The following is a 23698-nucleotide window of genomic DNA, read 5'->3' as shown; positions in this document are numbered from 1 at the left end:
CGGGTGACCAACTCTATATTAATGCCCATGATTTTGGAATGAGATGTTCAACAAGCAGGTGTCCACATACTTTTAGTAATGTAGTGTAGCTAGGAACCTGAGTGGCTTTTGATTTGGGGAACTGCCAGTCTCAATTTCACACATAATGACATGACACAGCAGTGGCGTCCTGACAAGGTAAAAATCTGTCGTTCTGCCCCTGAGCAAGGCAGTTAACCCACTGTTCCCCGGGTGCCGAAGACGTGGATATTGATTAAGGCAGCCCCCCGCACCTCTCTGATTCAGAGGGGTTGGGTTAAATGCGGAAGACACTTTTCAGTTGAACGCATTCAGTTGTACAACTGACTAGGTATCCCCCTTTCCCTTTCCCTCCTCCCTTGACAACTCACCCTGATTGGCTACAATGCTGCTCATCAATAGCATCCACAGCACTTTCCACCGAGTTTAGCAGAGACTGGATCTGATTTGCTGATTCCTTCAACAGGAAGCGAGTAACAAATTGCTCCACGTTGGTCCCTCGCTCGTACACCTGGGGAGAGAAGAGAGAATGAGAGAAGCCTTGGCACCTTTCTGCACATCGCCTGAACACATATCAGGTAAGTCCCTCTCTATGTCTTTCACTGCCTATGAAAGCTTCCCTCCTACAGAGTGCTTTTTGCCAAATGCACATTTCAAAGTTTCTGAGTGTTTAAGGGTTTTTCAAAGTTGAAGACAGACACTTTCTCTAAGCTTAAGAGAAAAATACGAAAAATAGGGTGATAACATTTAAGGAGTTTATAACCTGGCTCAGAACTGCACAGTCAGACAGATCTAAGGACAGTTTCTGTTTCAAAGGCAGTAGTCCGCTAGGATGCAGCCTTGGCCATACTCATCTATTGTCAGGTTAATTTAACTGGTTGAAATAATCAATATTCTTCCTGCTTTGTCATTGTGGGAAAATGGTCCATGCTGTCAAACAAGCTTTATATTATTTGCGATAAACTTCATAGTCAGCACTTGTAAGCAGACACACACTAAGATTATTGAGATAATTGGAACACTTTGTTACATCAGACTGATCATTTTTTATGACAGAAAAACAGGCCAAGAAAACAGAAAGTGAATATCAAATTCCGTTATCTCAGCAAATGGCGGCTGTACAGTCGTGGCCAAAAGTTTTGAGAATGACACAAATATTAATTTTCACAAAGTCTGCTGCCTCAGTTTGTATGATGGCAATTAGCTTATGCTCCAGAATGTTATGAACAGTGATCAGATGAATTGCAATTAATTGCAAGGTCCCTCTTTGCCATGCAAATGAACTGAATCCCCAAACAACATTTCCATTGCATTTCAGCCCTGCCACAAAAGGACCAGCTGACATCATGTCAGTGATTCTCTCGTTAACACAGGTGTGAGTGTTGACGAGGACAAGGCTGGAGATCACTCTGTCATGCTGAGTGAGTTTGAATAACAGACTGGAAGCTTCAAAAGGAGGGTGGTGCTTGGAATCATTGTTCTTCCTCTGTCAAACATGGTTACTTGCAAGGAAACACATGCCGTCATCATTGCTTTGCACAAAAAGGACTTCAAAGGCAAGGATATTGCAGCCAGTAAGATTGCACCTAAATCAACCATTTATCGGATCATCAAGAACTTCAAGGAGAGCGGTTCAATTGTTGTGAAGAAGGCTTCAGGGCGCCCAAGAAAGTCCAGCAAGCGCCAGGACCATCTCCAAAAGTTGATTCAACTGCGGGATCGGGGCACCACCAGTACAGAGCTTATTCAGGAATGGCAGCAGACAGGTGTGAATGCATCTGCACGCACAGTGAGGCGAAGACTTTTGGAGGATGGCCTGGTGTCAAGAAGGGCAGCAAAGAAGACACTTCTCTCCAGGAAAAACATCAGGGACAGACTGATATTCTGCAAAAGGTCCAGGGATTGGACTGCTGAGGACTGGGGTAAAGTAATTTTCTCTGATGAATCCCCTTTCCGATTGTTTGGGGCATCCGGAAAAAAGCTTGTCCGGAGAAGACAAGGTGAGCACTACCATCAGTCCTGTGTCATGCCAACAGTAAAGCATCCTGAGACCATTCATGTGTGAGGTTGCTTCTCAGCCAAGGGAGTGGGCTCACTCACAATTTTTCCTAAGATCACAGCCATGAATAAAGAATGGTACCAACACATCCTCCGAGAGCAACTTCTCCCAACCATCCAGGAACAGTTTGGTGACGAACAATGCCTTTTCCAGCATGAGCACCTTGCCATAAGGCAAAAGTGATAACTAAGTGGCTCGGGGAACAAAACTTCGATATTTTGGGTCCATGGCCAGGAAACTCCCCAGACCTTAATCCCATTGAGAACTTGTGGTCAATCCTCAAAAGGTGGGTGGACAAACAAAACCCCACAAATTCTGACAAAATCCAAGCATTGATTATGCAAGAATGGGCTGCCATCAGTCAGGATGTGGCCCAGAAGTTAATTGACAGCATTCCAGGGCGGATTGCAGAGGTCTTGAAAAAGAAGGGTCAACACTGCAAATATTGACTCTTTGCATCAACTTCATGTAATTGTCAATAAAAGCCTTTGACACTTATGAAATGCTTGTAATTACACTTCAGTATTCCATAGTAACATCTGACAAAAATATCTAAAGACACTGAAGCAGCAAACTTTGTGGAAATTAATATTTGTCATTCTCAAAACTTTTGGCCACGACTGGAGGTTCAGAAAAAGTTTTCATACTGGTATGAAAAGAAAAAGTGAGGCAATGTGCTGAATCTTTGTATTGGTATTTCTGGTGATTTAATACCAAATAATTAATATTAATCCATGTCTGATCATCAAATATGAAATATGTATTTAAATGTGACATTAGAGAAGCTACTGAAGCTGTCTGATAGAACAGTTATAAATGTGTACTCAAATTGCACACTATGGACATTGCGGAGCTGGTATAGTAAAGATGCAGACAGAATGGAATGGGCCTATGCATATATGTGAACAACAGCTGGTGCACGATATCTAAGGAACTCTCGAGGTTTTGCTCGCCTGAGGTAGAGTCCTCATGATAAGCTGTAGACCAGACTATCTACCTAGAGAGTTTTCATCTGTATTTTACATAGCTGTCTACATACCACCACAGACCGATGCTGGCACTAAAACCGCACTCAATGAGCTGTATACCGCCATAAGCAAACAGGAAAATGCTCATCCAGAGGAGGTGCTCCTAGTGGCTGGGGACTTCAATGCAGGGAAACTTATATCAGTTTTACCTCATTTCTATCAGTATGTTAAATGTGCAACCAGAGGAAAGAAAATTCTAGACCACCTTTACTTCACACATAGAGACACGTACAAAGCTCTCCCTTGCCCTCCATTTGGCAAATCTGACCATAATTCTATTCTCCTGATTCCTGCTTACAAGCAAAAATTAAAGCAGGAAGCACCAGTGACTCGGTCTATAAAAAACGTGGTCAAATGAAGCAGATGCTAAACTACAGGACTGCTTTGCTAGTACAGACTGGAATATTTTCAGGGATTCTTCCGATGTCATTGAGGAGTACACCACATCCGTCATCCCTACAGTGACTGTACGTACATACCCTAACCAGAAGCCATGGATTACAGGCAAAATTCACACTGAGCTAAAGGGTAAAGCTGAGGCTTTCAAGGAGCGGGACGCTAACCCGGAAGCTTATAAGAAATCCCGCTATGCCCTCCGACGAACCATCAAACAGGCAAAGCGTCAATACAGGACTAAGTGGCAGGGTTTGCAAACTATTACAGACTATAAAGGGAAGCACAGCCGAGAGCTGCCCAGTGACACGAGCCTACCAGACGAGCTAAATAACTTCTATGCTCGCTTCGAGGCAAGTAACACTGAAACATGCATTAGAGCATCAGCTGTTTCGGATGACTGTGTGATAACGCTCTCCGCAGCTGACGTGAGTAAGACATTCAGAAAGGTCAATGTTCACAAGGACCCGGGCCAGATGGATTGATTACCAGAATGTGTACTCCGAGCATGCGCTGACCAACTGGCAAGTGTCTTCACTGACATTTTCAACCTTTGCCTGTCTGAGTCTGCAATACCAACATGTTTCAAGCAGACCACCATAGTCCCTGTGCCCAAGAAAACTAAGGTAACCTGCCTAAATGACTACCGATCCGTAGCACTCACGTCTGTAGCCATGAAATGCTTTGAAAGGCTGGTCATGGCTCATATCAACACCATTATCCCAGAAACCCTAAACCCACTCCAATTTGCATACCGCACCAACAGATCCACAGATGATGCAATCTCTATTGCACTCCACACTGCCCTTTCACAGCTGGACAAAAGGAACACCTATGTGAGAATGCTATTCATTGACTACAGCTCAGCGTTCAACACCATATTACCCTCAAAGCTCCTCACAGAGCTAAGGATCCTGGGACTAAGCACCTCCCTCTGCAACTGGATCCTGGACCTCTGAAAGGGCCGCCCCCAGGTGGTATGGGTAAGTAACAACACATCCGCTACGTTGATCGTCAACACGGGGCCCCTCAAGGGTGCGTGCTCAGCCCCCTCCTGTACTCCCTGTTCACTCATGACTGCACGGCCAGGCACGACTCCAACACCATCATTAAGTTTGCTGATGACACAACAGTGGTAGGCCTGATCACCGACAACAATGAGACAGCCTATAGGGAGGAGGTCAGAGACCTGACCATGTGGTGCCAGGACAACAACCATTCCCTCAACGTGATCAAGACAAAGAAGATGATTGTGGACTACAGGAAAAGGAGGACAGAGCATGCCCCCATTCTCATCGACGGGGCTGTAGTGGAGCGGGTTGAGAGCTTCAAGTCCCTTGGCGTCCACATCACCAACAAACTAACACGGTCCAAGCACACCAAGACAGTCATGAAGAGGGCATGACAAAACCTATTCAGGAGACTGAAAAGATTTGGCATGGGTCCTCAGATCCTCAAAAGGTTTTACTGCTGCACCATCGAGAGCATCCTGATGGGTTGCATCACTGCCTGGTATGGCAACTGCTCGGCCTCCGACCGCAAGGCACTACAGAGGGTAGTGTGTATGGCCCAGTACATCACTGAGGCCAAGCTTCCTGCCATCTAGGACCTCTATACCAGGCGGTCAGAGGAAGGCCCTAAAAATTGTCAAAGACACCAGCCACCCTTGTCATAGACTGTTCTCTCTGCTACCGCATGGCAAGCGGTACCGAAGCGCCAAGTCTAGGTCCAAGAGGCTCCTAAATAGCTTCTACCCCCAAGCCATAAGACTCCTGAACAGCTAATCAAATGGCTACCCAAACTATTTGCATTGCCCCCCACCCCCTCCCCCAGAACGCTGCTGCTACTCTGTTATTTTCTATGCATAGTCACTTTAACTCTACCTACATGTACATATTACACCGGTGCCCCCGCACATTGACATTGACTCTGTACCGGTACCCCCTGTATATAGCCCCGCTATTGTTATTTACTGTTGCTCTTTAATTATTTGTTATTCTTATCTCTTACTTTTTTGGGAGGGGGGGGGGGTTATTTTCAAACTGCATTCTTGGTTAAGGGCTTGTAAGTAAGCATTTCACTGTAAGATCTACACCTGTTGTATTCGGCGCATGTGACAAGTACAAGTTGATTATACAAAATGGCGCCGGAAGAAATAGCAGCAGTTTTACGGGCGCCCAACCAATTGTGCTATTATGTGTTTTTTTCCGCGTTATTTGTAACTTATTTTTTACATAATGTTTCTGCAACCGTATCTTACGGCAAAAAAAGAGCTTCTGGATATCAGGACAGCGATCACTCACCTCGGATTAGACAAAGATTTTTTTCTTCAACAAGCAAGACGCACAAGACATTCTCCAAACACCCGACAGGGCCAACATCCCCGTTATTTGCAAGAGGAAGCGACGCAGGTACAGAGGACAAAGAGCCGGATGCCTGGTCAGGACCAGGAAAAGGCGGGTGGGAAAGCTTCCATTACCGTCAATACTACGCGCCAACGTGCAATCATTGGACAATAAACTAGATGAGGTTCGATCACGAATATCCTACCAACGGGACATCAAAAACTGTAATATCCTATGTTATCCTATATCCTATGTTTGAATGACGACATGGATATTCAGCTAGCGGGATATACACTGCACCGGCAAGATAGAATAGTACACTCCGGTAAGATGAGGGGGGCGGTCTGTGCATATTTGTAAACAACGCACGAAATCTAAGGAAGGCTCTAGATTTTGCTCGCCTGAAGTAGAGTATATTGTGATAAATTGCAGGTCACACTACTTGCCTAGAGAGTTTTCAGCTATACTTTTCGTGGCTGTTTATTTACCACAACAGACAGATGCTGGCACTAAGATTGCTTATTTCCTTATACAGCTGACTGAGTGCAAACAGGAAACCACTCACCCAGAGGCGGCGCTCCTAGTGGCCGGAGACTTTAATGCAGGGAAACTTAAATCAGTTCTACCAAATTTCCATCAACATGTTAAATGTGCAACCAGAGGGAAAAAAATTCTAGATCACCTGTACTCCACACACAGAGATGCGTACAAAGCTCTCCCTCCATTTGGTAAATCAGACCACAACTCTATCCTCCTGATTCCTGCTTACAAGCAAAAATTAAAGCAGGAAGCACCAGTGACTTGGTCAATAAAAAAGTGGTCAGATGAAGCAGATGCTAAACTACCCGCCAACCCCCTCTTTTAAGCTACTGCTACTCTCTGTTCATCATATATGCATAGTCACTTTAACCATATTTACATGTACATACTACCTCAATCAGCCTGACTAACCGGTGTCTGTATGTAGCCTCGCTACTTTTATAGCCTCGCTACTGTATATATCCTGTCTTTTTACTGTTGTTTTATTTCTTTACCTACCTATTGTTCACCTAATACCTTTTTTGCACTATTGGTTAGAGCCTGTAAGTAAGCATTTCACTGTAAGGTCTACACCTGTTGTATTCGGCGCATGTGACAAATACAATTTGATTTGATTTGATCTGTGGTTGGCACCGTGGCCATGTTTCATCAGCATCAAATGTGTTTTTGAGGTTGTAGAGTTCAGGTTATAGGGATACATCAGGAAGGAGGAGGCTTAAGAGTGTGGTCATTCCTCTACCGTTCTCTGCATCTGCTTTCCCCTGCCACTGCCGCTGTTGTCCCCGTTTCTGTCCAGCCTCTAACATTGCCCCGTCTCTGGTCAGCCCTCTTGGCAGCACTCAGAGAGAGGATGGAGATGAAGGATTCCATTTGCACACAGGGTCAAAAGAACTACACTACACTAAAGTAATACTGAGAGCCTTCATACTGTAAACCAGATAGCAATCAACCATGCCAGTATTTTCATTAAAAACAATCAAAACAGTGATACAATGTTGTTTACAAGTGCAGGATGGAATGTAGTGACAATATCAGAAATATATGCAACGGATTGGAAATACACTGAGTGTACAAAACATTAGGAACACCTGCTCTTTCCATGACATAGACTGACCAGGTGAATCCAGGTGAAAGCTTTGATACCTTATTGATGTCACCTGTTAAATGCACTTCAAATCAGTGTAGATGAAGGGGAGGAGATAGGTTAAATAATGTTTTTTAAGCCTTGAGACAATTGAGACATGGATTGTGCATGTGTGCCATTCAGAAGGTGAATGGGCAAGACAAAATATTGAAGTGCCTTTGAACGGGGTATGGTAGTAGGTGCCAGGTGCACTGGTTTGAGTGTGTCAAGAACTGCAACGCTACTGGGTCACGTTCAACAGTTTCCTACGTGTATCAAGAATGGTCCACCACCCAAAGGACATCCAGCCATCTTAACACAACTGTGGGAAGCATTGGAGTCAACATGGGCCAGCATCCCTGAATGCTTTCGACACCTTGTAGTTGATGCCCCGACAAATTTGTATTTGTAGCAGCTACTCTTCCTGGGGTCCTGAAAAATTAAGGCAGTTATACAATTTTAAAAACATTACAATGCATTCACAACAGATTTCCAAACACTAAGTGTGTGTCCTCAGGCCCTACTCCACTACCACATATCAACACAAAATCCAGGTGTACGTGTGTGTATAGTGCATAGTGTATTGTGCGTATGTTAATTGAAGCTGTTCTGAGGGCAAAGGGTGGGGGGGTGGGGGGTGCAACTCAATATTAGGAAGGGGTTGCTAATGTTTGGTATGCTCTGGTATACTATATTGCATGCACAGACAGAAACTATTTGACTGTCCTAAGCAAAATGAGACACAAGTAGAGAAAAATATGATACATGAAAGGAGGGTGCTTATCTTGCAATTATATCTGTGTGTGGTTGGCCTTGTGTACTGCACTAATGGTCAGCCTGCTGAACAGTCCTCTAGGGAAGACAGACAGAGAGGTCCATTAGTAGTGTAATAGTAACACAGGCAGGGGGAATACTACAGTGTTGGCTCACAGGCCCATATTCTATTACACAGAGGTCATCTAGCACACTCAGGGAAGGGTGTGTGTGCAGAGTGCAGACTGTTAAAGGATGTGGGTTCAAAAGCGTGCACCGTTAACAAGTTACGAGGTTCCTAGCTCTATGTGAGGGTTGAGGAAAATGACATGCATCTGGAGAAGTGATTATTCAAATGGCAGGCTTGGATAAATAGCCACAACCTCTAAATGCATGTGAATACTGTAGGGCTCATTTAAAAAAATCTCTAATACAGTTCCGAGCCATCCATAAGGTATATCTTGTATTGGGTGTACCTGTAAAATGAGTGCAATTCAGAGGTGGGTAAACCAGTCAAGGCGTTTGTTTTAACTAATGGGATTGTTAAATATGAAATATTAGTGTGCAGTGAGTAGCAGGTTGCACCTGAGACAAAGCCCAGCCAGCCACCGATCCCATCACTGTTGGTCTTCACACAGGGAGAGAGAGATAATTAATAGATAACATTAAGCCTGGCTGCTGTGGGCTGATTAATGATGATGAGCAGTGATAGAGGTCTAATTGCTGCTCTGTGTGCGTGAGCTGAAGAGCCTGTTGAGGACTATGGTCTCTTTATTAACAGGGTCTCCCTCCAGGGACAGATACAGACATAGACAGGAAAGGTCTAAGAGTCACTGTGTGAGACATACTGAGGGTTGAATGTGGTATGAGACAGAGAGAGAGCTGGATTGAGTTGAGTGATATTTGTTACTTTTATCCATTTCTAGACATAACCTCCTGGAAACCCATATTTTTACGACTGCTAAGATGACGGTGCCTGACGATTCCTTAATGATAATGTGTGAGCCGTAGCCTTGGCATCGTCAAATACTTTATTGGAAGCTTAAATATAGTTTAAATATAATTTTTGCATATCTAAATGGTGTTGCTGAGAAACATATTGACTACTGTTGCTAGGATACTATTAATTGGTTCAAGTCAGCTAACAGCGACTTTGGAGTGTGTAACTAGGAATGTTTACACCTCAATAGTTAAAAACACAAGTTATCTTTGCATATTTATCTCCCAACAGAGATCACATGTTTGTCGGTAGGTTTACATACTAGCTGGACTATGGAGAGAGAGCAAGACTGAGGAAGGCTTTGCTGTAGAATAGGCTCTGCATAAGACTGAAAGCAAAACCAATATCAATATTAAAGAATATTTCATGACAACCTGGCGTCTGTTGTGTACTTAATCATTGCAAAATATCATTATCATAACCTGAAATTGACGGATATATGGGAAGTTAGGCAAGGACGAAGTTGGACTTGTCACAATGTATTTCATCTATTGTATTATGAGGTAAAGTTCACAGGTACGGAGTGTTACACTTTCACACTATCACATTCTCGAGTGGCTGAAGAAAGGTTTGTCATTTTCTCTGGGTTTAAACTCATTCCCTGCATGATGGAGTCTGAACAGTGACAGACAGGTAAAGGTGCTGTGCTGCCTGCATCAGTAGAGCTGATCTGGTCCTGCTGCAGAACCAGTTAGACAAAGCTTCCGAGAAAATGAAAGAAAAGATTCAATCTCAATCGCATTAGCCAGGCTTAAAAGCAGGAGTCAGGACATAATCCAGTTATTCAGGCACTGATACAACCATTCAGCGGCTGCTGGATCTATGTCGTAGAGACTTTACAAGACTGGGATTAGATCTACTGCTGGAGAAAATGAACGGAGGAGATGAGGAGCCTCCTCTCAAAGAAGCCAATGATTAAGCTGAGTCTCTTCCATTGTGTGTGTTTGTGTGTGTATGTGAATCCACAATGTGAAATGAAGTCTCTGTTTTCTTCGTCCACTTGCTGCAGATGTCTGTCATTCTATGGCTGTGTGAGTTTCTGCAGGTCAGGCTGACCCTGTCTTGGGGAGTTGGGAAGTAACGGATTACATGTAATCAGTTACATGTAAGGAATTACAACAACAAAAAACGGTAACTGTAATCTGTTACATTACCAGCAAAAATATTGTAATCAGATTACAGATACTTTTGAAAAACTAGATTATTACTTTGAGGATTACTTTTAAAATCAGAAAGGGTGTTTGCGAAAAAAAAAATGTCACTGACATTCAAATCAGCATTGAAAAAAGGCAAAAGTTTAAGTTTGTTCCACCTGAGCGAGTCTGACCATAAGTCAGAGACCACTATGATGACACACCAGATGTGTTTGATGGATCACGGTAAAAGCGCAGGAATAGGCTTTTGTAGGCTAAAGTTGTAAGCTATGTCTTCCAATGGTGCGATTGCTGTCGACATCCAAAGATTATCCAACTTGAATAAACACCTGGAGGTAAGGATGACAGCAGAGGTGTAGTCTACGGCGATACGGATATCACTTATTATTGATATCTACATAGCGCATCGATGTGAATCACACTGCTGCTCTCTCATTTAGCTATTTGCGCCTTACGTATTGTGGTTGTTGTGGATGGTTGTTCACAAATCTAAATGTGTATTTGAACCTAATAATGGTTGAATTCAAGAACTTTAAGCTGCCTATCAATCATTGTTTTTGAAACCAGTGGACAGCCAGTGAAGAATTCACTCTTGTAACAGCTGCATAGTGAGGATCCAAGCATATGGAAGAAAAGTGGGGCTTTTATTGCTCAATCTAATTCATGCTTACTTTTTTAAAAGTCCATAGGCCTAATGGACACATGCTCAAACTCACACACTTTTGATATATTTAAAGGGGCAATCTGTAATTGCTACATACATTTTTTTACTTATAAATTACACACATATACATATATATACACACATATATAACATTTACATACACTACCATTCAAAAGTTTGGGGTCACTTAGAAATGTCCTTGTTTTTTAAAGAAAAGCAACATTTCCGTCCATTAAAATAACATCAAATTGATCAGAAATACAGTGTAGACATTGTTAATGTTGTAAATAACTATTGTAGCTGGAAAAGGCAGATTTTTTATGGAATATCTACATAGGCGTACAGAGGCCCATTACAGTATCAGAAAACATCACTCCTGTGTTCCAATGGCACGTTATGTTACCTACTCCAAGTTAATCATTTGAAAAGGCTAATTGATCATTAGAAAACCCTTTTGCAATTATGTTAGCACAGCTGAAAACTGTTGTGGTGATTTAAAGAAGCAATAAAACTGGCCTTCTTTAGACTAGTTGAGTATCTGGAGCATCAGCAATTGTGGGTTCGATTACAGGCTCAAAATGGCCAGAAACAAAGACTTTCTAATGAAACTTGTCAGCCTATTCTTGTTCCGAGAAATTAAGGCTATTCCATGCGAGAAATTGCCAAGAAACTGAAGATCTCGTACAACGCGGTGTACTACTCCCTTCACAGAACAGCGCAAACTGGCTCTAACCAGAATAGAAAGAGGAGTGGGAGGTCCCAGTGCACAACTGAGCAAGAGGACAAGTACATTAGAGTGTCTAATAAACAATAGGCCTACAGAAAATGCAGCATCTGTCATTCATTTTTCACATGTAAATAGCACTTTTCTGTAAAGCATGCCATTCCATGAGCACAACATTTATTTTTCAACTCAAATCAATGAGCCAAATCAGTCCTCCATGACAACAAAATCATAAACAGCAGAGTAGGGTTGGCAAATAAGTCCTTAGCTCAGGTAAAACAATTTTGCTAATCTATACTTCCAAGTCCTATTCTTGAAGATCAAGGGGTATAACATTTATTGGAATGACTGGAATTCTGATAGACTTCGGTTTTTAATGTAAAATATCAGGGAATCGTATTATATGTAGTAGAAAGAGATGGGTTAGAAGAAGCCTACATAACCAACCTATAAAGTACAATTTAACATCCATATATGGCCAGCTATGTAAACTTTAACATTGATTTATCCTACCATAGATGTCGTTCAATTGTTAACATACATTTTTGTCTTCTTCTAATGCCTCTTAAGGGGAAAGTCATCTAAAAGTAACAAAATGTAATCAGATGATGTTACTGAGTTTGGGTAATCCAAAAGTTACGTTACCGATTACAATTTTGGGCAGGTAGCTAGTAACTGTAACGGATTACATTTATAAAATAACCTAGCCAACTAAGCTTGTTGTTAACTTGAGCCTCAGTGACCTCAGAACACTGAGAGAAACCATAGGGGGGCTTTTATCATCCCCTTCTACTCTACAGAACTCTGCAGCAGTTCTACCAGAAAGGCAAGGGAGTGGTGCTGCCAGTGTACAAGGGATTTCAATTTGAGAATACAAGGAGCTGGTCAAAATATTTCTGGAAAATCATTTGTGAAGCTGAATCAGTGTCTCGCAAGATTGCATAATGATGACCCACTGGGCGCACACTGTTTGAATCAATGTTGTTTCCACGTCATTTCAATGAAATGACACTGAACCAACGTGGAATAGACGTTGAATTGACTTCCATGCCCAGTGGGTCATTAGTATTTTACAAACAGAACTGAATATAATAGCATAGCATAGTAGGCCTAGAACATTACTGTTAAACCAAAAACACCTCCTAATTTCTAGTGAGATTTTATGATGGTTAGCTGAAGCTGAATAGTCACATTTATTTTCTCAGGTGACCAAAACTTAACAGTGTGCACCACTAGGCAGGATATATGCTTCGATTGAAGCTAAATACAAGAAAGGCTAATTAACACCATCTGCTCTAATTTGCTCACAAAACAGTAATTCAAGAAAATATAAATGCATATTCCGTGAAACTGATTGAAATCAAATGATTGGCATGGAGATGCAGACTTTCACTGGTAAAACTTGAATAATTATTATTTTGAAATTAGGTAGCCTAACTTGGTATTTGAGGGTATTAAAAATATAAAAACGTATTGAGACAATACATGTGGGCATTAGCAGACGTTGCAATTGGAGATTTAATTTTATTCATATTCTATAATAATATTCAATAGGCTACAGCTGTATTTACATCTACAACAAGCTTTCGACTTTTTTTCCTTTTTACTTTCGCACCTAAAAAAACTGCAGAAAGGAGACTTCTCACAATATAATTTGTCACACCTTCAGCGAAGATGAAACCTGCTATGGTCCACCTTCATATTCAAAGGTTTGTGGATGAGAGGACTTAAAGGGCCAATCCGTAGTTGAAAAAATTACAAAGTGGACACCCTACTTCTGTTTTGGTAAAAAGCTGAGGGATGGGACTGGCGAAATGTAACCACTCTCAAATTATTAGACAGAGGTATGGATGCAAGGCCTGAACATCCATGATATCAAAATGATAGTTTCAAGCATGTTTTGAGGCTATACAGTGTTTGTTTACATTTACAATGTTTACAAACATTGGAGTAAAAGAGGCATATATTATTTTGGGTTCTGATGGGATACAACAGTTACACTAAGCTCATTAGATATTTTGAAGGCATATTCTTCAAGAATCAATGGGTATATTTCCAAAAATGGATGTAGCAGCTCCCTTTAAGGGACAATCTTTAGCCATTAATATGACAGAAATGATAGAAAAGTTTGAAGCAATGTAGATATTGGTATTCAAAGATTTTACCTCTAGGAGAGAGTCATATAGTGTAATTTCCAAACAAAGTATTCAATAAGAAAAGGCTAAACCTTTGACTGTCAATATGGGAAAATGACATACTGTACAGGTGTGGATCGAAGTACTGTAGGAAGACTGCCAATTCACCAGAGGGGGCGTCCAATAGTATACAAACCAGGCCTAGAAAAACATTAAGAACACTACAGGCTCTCTTGACATTATCTCCACATCCATACTGAATTCTGATGAATACACAATCAATAAACTAAAGCATTGCCCAAGCATGAGTCAAATACATAAACCTGTAAAAAACAGTGAAAGCAGTAGCATTAAAAGTAATAGTAAAAAAACAGTGAAAGCAGTAGCATTAAAAGTAATAGTAAAAAAACAGTGAAAGCAGTAGCATTAAAAGTAATAGTAAAAAAACAGTGAAAGCAGTAGCATTAAAAGTAATAGTAAAAGAACAGTGAAAGCAGTAGCATTAAAAGTAATAGTAAAAAAACAGTGAAAGCAGTAGCATTAACAGTAATAGTAAAAGAACAGTGAAAGAGAGGTAGTTCTGCAGTTCTCTGTGTGAGGTTGGGACTGATAGTTTAGCAGGTGCAGAGTGGTCTCCAGCTGGGTGTACCTCTCTCCCAGTGAAGACCTTATAACCCACCATCAAGGCAGCAGGAGGTAACGACAAACAATGGCCCCAAATACCACCAAATGAGTCCTGTCCAGAGCCTAATTATAATCGCTGCTCACTGCCCTTTTTCAAGGCAATTTTAATCAGGCAGGGTTATTTTGAGGAATCACCATTAAAAATTCCTGGGATTGTGTAACGATAAGGCTTTCGTTAGGACAGTGGTGAAGGCTGGAAAACAAATCATTCTCTATGGGGGCTTTTTTGTATCGCCTTTGATTAAGACATGATGCAGCGCAGCTGTATCTCTGGATCCAGTCTGGGTTTCACGTGTGCCTACTGTACCCCCTGCCACAGAAGAAGGGTTACTGATGAGGCACACTGTAGATTGGCTAACTTATTGTCATTGCTGTAGTTATTTTGTCAAGCCAATGAAATAATGGAATGTAATGATGCAGAAGGACTGCATTCAGTAAAATCACAGAACTGACCAACTGCCTCTTCAAAAGGGAATAACGAGACAATATTGTATGATTGCATGAAAGGAGAACTCCACTGCAGTGTGGTAAGTAAAGTAAGGAAGTACATAAAAGTCCCACAAGTGCACAGGCAAACTCCTCTGACAGTCTCTTCAATTCACATGCCATGTATATTTCAGACAGGGATCACTTCAGGGGAATAACTGCCCACGTTTCAGACAGCTAACCAGTCTGCCGGACGCCAAACATGCTCCTGCAGCATCACTAAAGACGGGTGGAGAGAGTGAAGGAGTCTGTCTTGCTGACTGCAGCCTGCAGCAATATAGAAAAGCCCCAGAGAGATTTACTGTAGAGCAGGAGGCTCCCAGGCTTAACGAAAGAGCTGTGGCAGAACTTTCCCTCCTCTATTAGCCAGGGATGGGCCGACCCACATAGTGCTGCTTTCCACCACATACATCCTCACCCTCCATACCCCAGACCCTGCTGCTGCTCCACCACATACATCCTCATCCTCCACATCCTCCACACCCCAGACCCTGCTGCTGCCCTAAAGATATCGCTCTCCCACACTCACCCATGCTACCAACATCTCTCTACTCCACTTTCCCATCCTGCCTACAGTACATTGCCCATCCTCACTAAACCTATCTACCAACTCTCCCAACTTCCCTATGCCCTCACCCCCATACTCCCAGGCTCCCTATACCCCTCACCCACACTGTCCCATCCTCCCTACACCCCTCTACCTCTCTTACCCAAATTCCCTACACCCCTTGTACCTATTTCCCCCATCCTCCATACACACCTCTCTCCATCTCTCATCCTCCTGACATACCACCTACCTCAGTCTCTCATTGTCCCAACTCCATTTTCCACTTTTCTATTCTGAGGCAGACAGCAGCGATGTTAGATGTTAGACAGTGATGTTTAATGGACTAGCACTCTCAGTGCCCCCTCCATGTTGATTTTATTATTAACCTTTATTTAACTAGGCAAGTCAGTTAAGAACAAATTCTTATTTACAATGACGGCCTACCCCGGCCAAACCCTAACCCGTTCGCCAATTGTGCGCCACTCTATGGGACTCCCAATCACGGCCAGTTGTGATACAGCCTGGAATTGAGCCAGGGTCTGTAGTGACGCCTCTAGCACTGAGATGCAGTGCCTTAGACCACTGCGCCACTCGGGAGCCCCGAGTGATACTTCAACAGAAGTTACTAAAGCACCCTCTTCTTGGATAGGGACACTCAAACTCCAAATAAAGGTGAGTACAACAAGTGATGAAGAGACAGAGAGAGAATCCTTGACACCCTGACCTATTTCAAACTGATGAAATGTAATTATAAACACACAAAGTGACAGTCAAGCCATGCCCTATTCTCTCCCTTCTCTCTCTGGTGAAGAAAAGAGTTGAGTCGAGCAAAGATTATTCTAATCTTATTATTCAATTCACTAGTACTATTCATCAAGCAGTAACAATCCAGTCATCATTATCCTGGACTGTAATTGGACCAAACTGAAGTTAAAGATAGTGAGTGGTGAAATCTAATCATTAGTCAGTCAATGTGAAAAGCACTGCAGATGGATTGACTAGCTGATTCAGTACCTGATGGCCATTTCTGATATACTGTAGCATTTCAATTCACAGGTTATGTTAAAATCAGAACACTGAAAAAGTATTCATCTTAAATGCATAGGTATGGAAATTAGATTCAAGTAGATTACATTACTGAATTTCACTATTGGGTGATAGAGTTTGTAGACTAGAGTGTCCTAGCTGTGTGTTAGCAGCACAACAGCCCAACCACAACAGGAGGTGAGGAGTACCATGAAAACAAAGCAAATCAACATCCCAGATAGAGGGGGCGATGCAGTGACTCTCCAGAGGTCACTGACCTCAATGAATTATAGATTACAGGATTTAATCTTTTTTGGTTTCTATTCCCAAAAGGAAATGGGTTCTTTCTCTCTTGAACAGGGGGATGTGATAGGGACTGATGGAGAGAGAGGGATGGAGATAGAGGGTAACTGTGGGGTGCCCCTAAACAAATCCAATACAGCCAGTAGCTTTATGGCTAGGCTGGAGAGAGAATTCAAACAGAATTCTTTATTAAAAGGTAGCTGGTAGGATTATGTGTTGTCGTGTATGGTTTATTTTTACATTCACACGAGATACACACTATCAATAAGGTCATCGGCAGGACTAAGGAAAGATAAGTAAGTATAAATCTAACCTCTGTTTCCAACTTTAAAACAAATTCTGCTTGAAATGGGCACATGACTAATGAATGGTCTGCTGTTGCTAAATTTGGTGACATAGTGTAGTAATGAACTTGATAAATAAATACATCTTTGATTCCCTGTATCCTATCTCTCCATGCTCTGTGATCAGACAGGACTAGATTTATTTAACTAGGCAAGTCAGTTAAGAACAAATTCTTATTTTACAATGAAGGCCTACCCCAGCCAATCCCTCCCCTATTAACCCAGACTCCCGATCACGGCCGGTTGTGACACAGCCCGGGATCAAACCAGGGTCTGTAGTGTAGCCTCTAGCACTGAGATGCAGTGTCTTAGACCGCTGCGCCACTCTGGAGTGCATGACTACCTGCATCATTAGGCAAGGTAGAAGGTCCTCCATTTGGCTTTCATCAATCCTATCTAAGAAGTTAACAAGGAGATATGATATAAGGATAACATGTACTATAATGGCTCAATGGCTCACTGAGACACATACATTATAGTTGGTGTTCGATGGCACATTCATACCCTCAACAATCTCCTTGCAGAATCATACGTGTGCTATTCACTGATGATCAAGGAATTCTAGATATGTTTCATGCCATTCTCCATGCCAAGAGCTCAAAGTCATGTCAGATGCTGATGAATACTCAAATTCCATGGTTGCTTATTGGTTTAGTTCTGAATCCGGGTACAGATTGACCATGTCTGTTTAAGGTGTGATGATGGTACGATGGCAGTCTAAAACATCTAAAACATAAGGCGCCTTTAGATATGATGCCAGGTTCATTAGCACTAAATATAGCTCCTAGTAGTCACTGGCAACAATTAATATATACTGCTCAAAAAAATAAAGGGAACACTTAAACAACACATCCTAGATCTGAATGAAAGAAATAATCTTATTAAATACTTTTTTCTTTACATAGTTGAATGTGTTGACAACAAAATCACACAAAAATAATCAATGGAAATCCAATTTATCAACCCATGGAGGTCTGGATTTGGAGTCACACTCAAAATTAAAGTGGAAAACCACACTACAGGCTGATCCAACTTTGATGTAATGTCCTTAAAACAAGTCAAAATGAGGCTCAGTAGTGTGTGTGGCCTCCACGTGCCTGTATGACCTCCCTACAACACCTGGGCATGCTCCTGATGAGGTGGCGGATGGTCTCCTGAGGGATCTCCTCCCAGACCTGGACTAAAGCATCCGCCAACTCCTGGACAGTCTGTGGTGCAACGTGGCGTTGGTGGATGGAGTGAGACATGATATCCCAGATGTGCTCAATTGGATTCAGGTCTGGGGAACGGGCGGGCCAGTCCATAGCATCAATGCCTTCCTCTTGCAGGAACTGCTGACACACTCCAGCCACATGAGGTCTAGTATTGTCTTGCATTAGGAGGAACCCAGGGCCAACCGCACCAGCATATGGTCTCACAAGGGGTCTGAGGATCTCATCTCGGTACCTAATGGCAGTCAGGCTACCTCTGGTGAGCACATGGAGGGCTGTGCGGCCCCCCAAATAAATGCCACCCCACACCATGACTGACCCACCGCCAAACCGGTCATGCTGGAGGATGTTGCAGGCAGCAGAACGTTTTCCACGGCGTCTCCAGACTCTGTCACGTCTGTCACGTGCTCAGTGTGAACCTGCTTTTATCTGTGAAGAGCACAGGGCGCCAGTGGCGAATTTGCCAATCTTGGTGTTCTCTGGCAAATGCCAAACGTCCTGCACGGTGTTGGGCTGTAAGCACAACCCCCACCTGTGGACGTCGGGCCCTCATACCACCCTCATGGTGTCTGTTTCTGACCGTTTGAGCAGACACATGCACATTCGTGGCCTGCTGGAGGTCATTTTGCATGGCTCTGGCAGTGCTTCTCCTGCTCCTCCTTGCACAAAGGCGGAGGTAGCGGTCCTGCTGCTGGGTTGTTGCCCTCCTACAGCCTCCTCCACGTCTCCTGATGTACTGGCCTGTCTCCTGGTAGCGCCTCCATGCTCTGGACACTACGCTGACAGACACAGCAAACCTTCTTGCCACAGGTCGCATTGATGTGCCATCCTGGATGAGCTGCACTACCTGAGCCACTTGTGTGGGTTGTAGACTCCGTCTCATGCTACCACTAGAGTGAAAGCACCGCCAGCATTCAAAAATGACCAAAACATCAGCCAGGAAGCATAGGAACTGAGAAGTGGTCTGTGGTCCCCACCTGCAGAACCACTCCTTTATTGGGGGTGTCTTGCTAATTGCCTATAATTTCCACCTGTTGTCTATTCCATTTGCACAACAGCATGTGAAATTTATTGTCAATCAGTGTTGCTAAGTGGACAGTTTGATTTCACAGAAGTGTGATTGACTTGGAGTTACATTGTGTTGTTTAAGTGTTCCCTTTATTTTTTTGAGCAGTGTATATTCCATGCTGCTCTCCACATAAATAGGTATGTGTTCTGACCAATGATTTATATATACACTAGATGACTGACAGGAGGCGCTGTTTTAAAGCCAACACGCCTCCATCTTGGCACTCCCCCACCGTTGTAAAAATATATTGGAAGCTAAAGAAATGCATTTATTAATGTCTACATTTGTTTTTGACACATTTATTCTGTTACAGACACCTTAATGCATCATTTTAAATGATATTATGTGACATAAACATAGAAATAAAAAATGAAAACATATATAAAAACATTTTCCTTAAAGTGTAATTTTTTTTATGTTCTAGTGACACTGTCCCCACTACAACAACAAAAATAAATACATGTCATTCTGTCGTTTAAACATTTAATTGAAATACTGTAGAATGCCATTCATTCCTATGGACAACTGCTCCTTCTGGGCTGTGGCAATATGGCCGACTAGTGGCTTCAAAGCCTCTCTCACTGGCCAGTACATAGCATCAGCAATCCAGGTTTAATATACATCATTGGTTCTGTCAGAGAGCAGAAAGCAGCAGCAATCTACCCCAATAGAATGGGCAGTATTGGAGGTGATGAATCTTGCTATGGTTTATACCAGGGTGTTTGAGGGAATCCCTCACAGATTTACTGCTCAGCTATGTCTCGGTCTACTTCATATGGCACTGGTCACCACTCGCATCCTCCATGGAAGGGTACCAGGACAATCTCATCCCCATCTATATAATATGAAACCACGGAGGAAATGAACATGTTCTAGTTGGGAGTGACAGACATTACTCATGCATACATTATTTGTCTCTCAGATGTACCTCTCCTTCCCTCTAACTAGACCAAAACATCCATTGAGTGGAGAAAAGAAAGGAATGAGTGGGGTAGAGAAACAGGATATACTATTGGTGGTACCACCCATCACAATAGTTAAGGGAGCAACACAAGCTTCTGTCTATTCTGTACATACAATAAATTAGCCAACAGAAGACCTAGCTGCACAGTAACCTGTCATCTGTAGACTTATATTCAAATCTAACACTCACCACTAACCCTGTAATCTATATAGAAATTCAAATGAGCTCCCCAATTAGATTATTCAGACGTAGACAGATCTGTGAGAGCCCTGTGCACCTCAGCAGCAGCACGTTCCTGAGGAAAGAGAACAAATGAGAGAGAGAGCTTCTTCTGGATGTGCCCTCCCCTGAGAAACACACTAACCCTGCCTTGAAGTCTAGCTTCCTCACTCCTTCCTCCCTCTATTTGCTCTCTCTTTTACATTCCACTACATTATTCATTTACTGGGTGGAACTTTATTACTCAGAGAGCCAGGCTTAGACAGACACACACTGGGACCTTTGCTGATAAACAGATGCTAATGTGACAGTTGGTTGCATGACCTACCCATCAAACGACTTTCATGACAAAATCATTTACACACTGCTAATGAAATATGTCCAGAGCCTGAAGGATAAGGACAAAACAGAGGCACTGTAAGGATCAATCCCTTGGCTTTCCCCTCCAACAACTCTGGTTTACAGCAAGGCCAGCCAGGGCTTCTTGATGGGTGCCTCCTGTTCCCATGGTTACACAGTAACCCTAGTCACCAGGTTTGATTATGCGAGAGGAAAGGAGAGCAGGTGCTGCTAGAGTGCACACAGGGCCATGGTTAATATCACGTCACTGCTACACAAACCAAAACACTCTGACTTCAACAGTAAACATAAAATAAGCAAGGTGCTATTGAGAATCTTATTTTCAGGAAACCTTATTTACCACTATTTATGATCTCATCCGAGGAAAAGTAGTTGGAAAACAAAAACAGAAGCACTTAAGTGGACTTATCGCTACGTTTGACCTGTGTGTCAGCATTGAAAATACACTGAAGCTACACTGTCCCTCGTTTAAAAAAGCATACAACACTGAAGAAAGGATTGAGCAAGAATCCATACAGCATCATATATATATATATATATATATAACATACACACTTCAAATGGGGTTGTATAGCAATATGCTCTAACTACTGCCCCGATACAGCTATTCTTGTTTTACACTCAAAGAGTGATAGGGACGAACGGGGTTGGTTGTCTCACGGGTTGGTTGTCACAGTGATACTCCCAATCTAAATGGTGCTGTGTAATAATTGTAAGTTTAAAATGTCTGAATTCTTTGAAAGGACTCATCCACCTGGTCATGTTAGCATGACAAAACATTGAGGTAAAGGGAATCTATGTTTCTTTCATAGGTGAAAGTAAAAAAATATATATCTTGGTATTTTCTTTGTAAATGTTTGAATTATGGGAGTATCCATGAATAATTATGTTTGCTGAAAAGAGGAAAGGGAGAGATATATTTCAAACCAATTTCTGAATGTCTAGGTCAAGCCATGCGGTAACTAGCATCTTAATTAACATTGGGGGGAGTGGTTGGGGATGGCTGTCACATGAACTGTGGGGTTGGTCGTCACTATCAACTTTACCACTGCCAATATACAATAAATCACACACCCACACACATGCATGTGCAAACACACACACACAAATTTACAAAAAAGGTCAAATGATATTCTCAAGGCATAAAATTCCGAATTTTGTTTGATCAATTTATATTTATATTTCTAAGACTCTGTTTGCTATATTGCTCTAGTTACTAGCAAACATTGTGACACCCAACCCCATACTGTGTGAAATCCAACCCTGTGATGGGGCTGGTTGTCACAAGTGGACAGAATGTGTTTAATGGCTAATAACTCCATGTTGGATTAAGATTTAAGGATAAAGGGTCCCCATTTCAACCCAAGACCTTGGTCTTTCTCCTCATATTGAAAATATTCTTGTAAGATATAATGATCCTGAGAAATACACACAAGAGTAAAAAGTGTGACAACAACACTGGTCTCACCTACATTAGCAATGTGCTGGAATAGACTGGATAGTAGCTGACAGGCATCTATCTCTCCTTCAGGGCATGGGAGTGGAGGAATACGACCTACCACATCAGTCAACTAACTCACAGAGATACACATCAACAACAAAATAGTTCAGAAATAACTCCCCTGCTGTGCAACCATGTCAGAGAGAGGGACGCATTTACACATAGGAAGTGGTGGGGAGATGACTATGATACACTGGAGCTGCATGAATAGGAACCTAGATCAATGAGACATGACTGGAGGAGATACAGCGCCTTCAGAAAGTATTACTTTTTCCACATTTTGTTGTGTTACAGCCTGAATTTAAAATGAATTAAATTTAGATTTTGTGTCACTGGCCCCATAATGTCAATATGGAATTATGTTTTTAGGAATGTTTACAAATTAATAAAACATTAAAAGCTGGAATGTCTTGAGTCAATAAGTCTTCAAACCCAACACAACAAATCCCTTTGTCATGGCAAGCCTAAATTAGTTTAGGAGTAAACATTTCCTTAACAAGTCACATAATAAGTTGCATGGACTCACTCTGTGTGCAATAATAGTGTTTAACATGATTTTTGAATGACTACCTCATCTCTGTACACCACACATACAATTATCTGAAAGGGCCCTCAGTCGAGCAGTGAATTTCAAACACAGATTCAACCACAAAGACCAAGGAGGTTTTCCAATATTTTGCAAAGAAGGACACCAATTGGTAGATGGGTAAGAATAAAAGTAGACACAATATCCCTTTGAGCATGGTGAAGTTATTAATTACACTTTGGATGCTGTATCAATACACCCAGTCACTACAAAGATACAGGCGCCCTTCCTAACGGAAGGAAACCGCTCAAGGATTTCACCCTGTGGCCAATGGTGACTTTAAAACTGTTACAGACTTTAATAGCTGTGATAGGATAAAACTGAGGACGGATCAACAAGTTACTCCACAATACTAACCTAAAAGACAGAGCGAAAAGAAAGAAGCCTGTACAGAATAAAAATGTTCCAAAACATAAATCATGTTGGCAATAAGGTACCAAAAAATGTGGCAAAGACATAAAC

The 23698-nt window shown here is 42.2% G+C and overlaps 1 protein-coding gene across 2 annotated transcripts in view; it reads right to left on the bottom strand.

Moving 5' to 3' along the window:
- Positions 1-23698, bottom strand: part of necab2 (N-terminal EF-hand calcium binding protein 2) — a 130000-nt gene that overhangs the window by 37138 nt on the left and 69164 nt on the right. For both annotated transcript variants that reach the window (XM_014149086.2, XM_014149085.2), the window contains exon 6: positions 390-529. In XM_014149086.2, the coding sequence (XP_014004561.1) occupies positions 390-529 (140 nt within the window). The remainder of the gene's footprint in view (positions 1-389; positions 530-23698) is intronic.

This window comes from Salmo salar, chromosome ssa16 (assembly GCF_905237065.1).
Source record: "Salmo salar chromosome ssa16, Ssal_v3.1, whole genome shotgun sequence".
NCBI classification, from domain to species: domain Eukaryota; kingdom Metazoa; phylum Chordata; class Actinopteri; order Salmoniformes; family Salmonidae; genus Salmo; species Salmo salar.
This window is presented reverse-complemented; position numbering and strand designations above follow the sequence as displayed.